The following is a 2,426-nucleotide window of genomic DNA, read 5'->3' as shown; positions in this document are numbered from 1 at the left end:
TTTCTATATATCAGGGGTGGGCAATTCCAGTTCCTAGGGGTCAGTATCCTGCAACTTTTAGATCCACCCTTGGTCCAACACACCTGAATCAAATAGTGGAGTTTCCTCCTCAGTATGCAGTCAGTTCCTCCAGAGTCCACTTCATTGTCTAATTATTTGATTCAGGTTTGTTGAACTAAAGGCGCATCTAAAAATGGCAGGAAACTGGCCCTGTTATATATTGTAATGTACTTTGATGTTTTGTATATTTGTAAATTTGAGAGTTTTACTGTTAGATTATTTATTCAGATTTATACATTACTCATTGGTACTTGAATGTTTAAGGTTTTTCCTTGTAAATGTTTACTAGATTCTAAGTTCTTTTTTAAATAGTTTTCTTATAAATTTAACATCTCATTCCACATCTATATATGAGTTAAGAAAATAATCTTTAATTTGTTCACAGCGACTTACATTTACAAATTCAGACAATGACGTACGGTTTTAATACCCCATGCTAGTATTTATTCAGTTTATGTTTTTTATTTCTTCTTTTTTTTTCTTTTTAACCACAGCTGAAAATGCTTCTTATTGTCTGCAGTTTAGGTTCGGACCACAGGGTGGCAGCAGAGTTCAACTAGGCAGCTCTAAGACTCGGTTACCCAGAGTTCCAGGGGCTTGAGGAGGGGGGAGGGGCGTACCTGTCCACACCTGCAGAGAGTTTAGAGTCTGAAGAAAATAGAGAGGTGTCTGTCGGTCAGGGAGAGAAGGGGGGAATGTTGAGAGGTCAGTGAACCGAAGCTGAGGGCTGAGATCCGGACTGAGCAGGTCCAGGTTCTGCCTTATTCCACCTGGATAAATCTGGATCCACTTGGATCCACCTGGATCCAGATTTCTCAACTCTGACTTGAAGCAGGAAGTGAAGAAGCAGCAAACATGGTGAGTTAATGTTCTTTTAAAATAAACAGAACAGAACAGAACCCCCCCAGGAGCAGAAGGAGCTTCTGCTTCTGGTTCCACTTCTAAAGACTCCAGTTGTCTGAATCTGATTTCTGGAATTATTTTAACTTTAAAAAATAAAAAAACAATAAACCTCCCTTAAGAGAGAGATTTATCTTTTGATTCTGGAAGTTTCAGAAATCTGAGATAAACCTGAAAAATGTTTTAAAAAATCAATAATAAGGAAACTATAGAAGCAAATAAATAAATAAATTTGATCAAAGGTTTAGTTAGATAAAAAAAAAAATAATGATTCAAATCAAATGTTTTTCTGTCTGGATTAGAGCTGAGATTGACTTTTTGATTAAATCTAAACTCTTGCTGGTGTTTAAAATTTAAACAGGTTTTGTTTCCAGGTTCACATTAAAACCGACCAATCAGAAACAAGCTGTGGGCGTCGGCTTGTCATTTGGCTTCATTTAAGTAAAATGTTTTTCCACTACTAAATGGTTATCTCTGGAAACATATTTATTTACCCAGGAGAGAAAACAGAGCCAGCCCGGCGCCCCATTGGGTTCCTTGGGTCCTCGTGTCATTTTATTCTGTTTTCTTTATCTAACCTCTAATTCTCAGGGTTACTTTGTAAAATCAGTTTTATTTGCAAATGAATCTTACTGTGATTTTACTGAAGGGTAATCACATGTAGTGAGGACCATACATTGACTTCCACTGAGTTTTTTACATTTATTTTGCCATTTTTAACACTTTCTATGTCTTTATCCTGACAATAACCCTAACCTAACTTTAACCTTAACTCAATTTACACCTAACTTCTTAACCTAACTGTTTGCAAAACAGGAAGAGAACTTAATTTGATGGTGAGATGTGAGTATTGGTCCTCACTCTGCTGCCATAACAGGAGCGCACACACTCTGCCGTTCTGCAGCACTACATGTCTTCACAGGACTCTGGAATGCTGGAATTCAGTAGATGAGGCAGCAAATGGAGCCACCGGGAACATTTCAGAGGGCCCACTGCCTTGGGTGGGTCAAGGAAGGGTGGGGCTGATGACATCACGCTATGGTTAGAGACAGAGCAGCTGAAGTGTATATATTAGTATATTTTTTGCATGCCTTATACCCTAGTGTTTTTAGAGATTTTTATAATTTTATTTACTATTTCATGTATTTTTCATGTTGCATGACTGTACCACAAAAATTTCCTAGTTGTGAACCTCTTCACTAACAATGGCAATAAACCCGATTCTGATTCTGATTAGAGAATAAAAACTCTTTCCCGCTGAAATTTAGCGGGTTAACGCAGGTTTTTCAAACATCCGCCCTTACCCCCTCAATCACTACACAGAGCCGGTTCTATATAGTAGACTTTATAATGAACTCAGATAACTGACCGTTCGGACAGATGATCATTGCTTTTCGCTCCCCGTTGGTCACATGAATCTAACCTGACTCCGCCAGATGGATTTGCATCTGGAAACCTTCCGTTGA

At 38.2% G+C, this 2,426-nt stretch overlaps 1 protein-coding gene across 1 annotated transcript in view; it reads left to right on the top strand.

Moving 5' to 3' along the window:
- Positions 1-674: 674 nt before the first annotated feature.
- The window catches only part of LOC107103610 (unconventional myosin-Ie-like), a 23,670-nt gene continuing 21,918 nt past the window's right edge, over positions 675-2,426 (top strand). The window contains exon 1 of the mRNA XM_015403379.1: positions 675-918. Within this exon, the coding sequence (XP_015258865.1) occupies positions 916-918 (3 nt within the window). The 5' untranslated portion in view covers positions 675-915. The remainder of the gene's footprint in view (positions 919-2,426) is intronic.

The sequence above is a fragment of the Cyprinodon variegatus genome, unplaced genomic scaffold (assembly GCF_000732505.1).
Source record: "Cyprinodon variegatus isolate N-32 unplaced genomic scaffold, C_variegatus-1.0 Scaffold1487, whole genome shotgun sequence".
NCBI classification, from domain to species: domain Eukaryota; kingdom Metazoa; phylum Chordata; class Actinopteri; order Cyprinodontiformes; family Cyprinodontidae; genus Cyprinodon; species Cyprinodon variegatus.
Note: the sequence above shows the minus strand (reverse complement) of the source record. Positions and strands in the feature narration are given on the sequence as shown.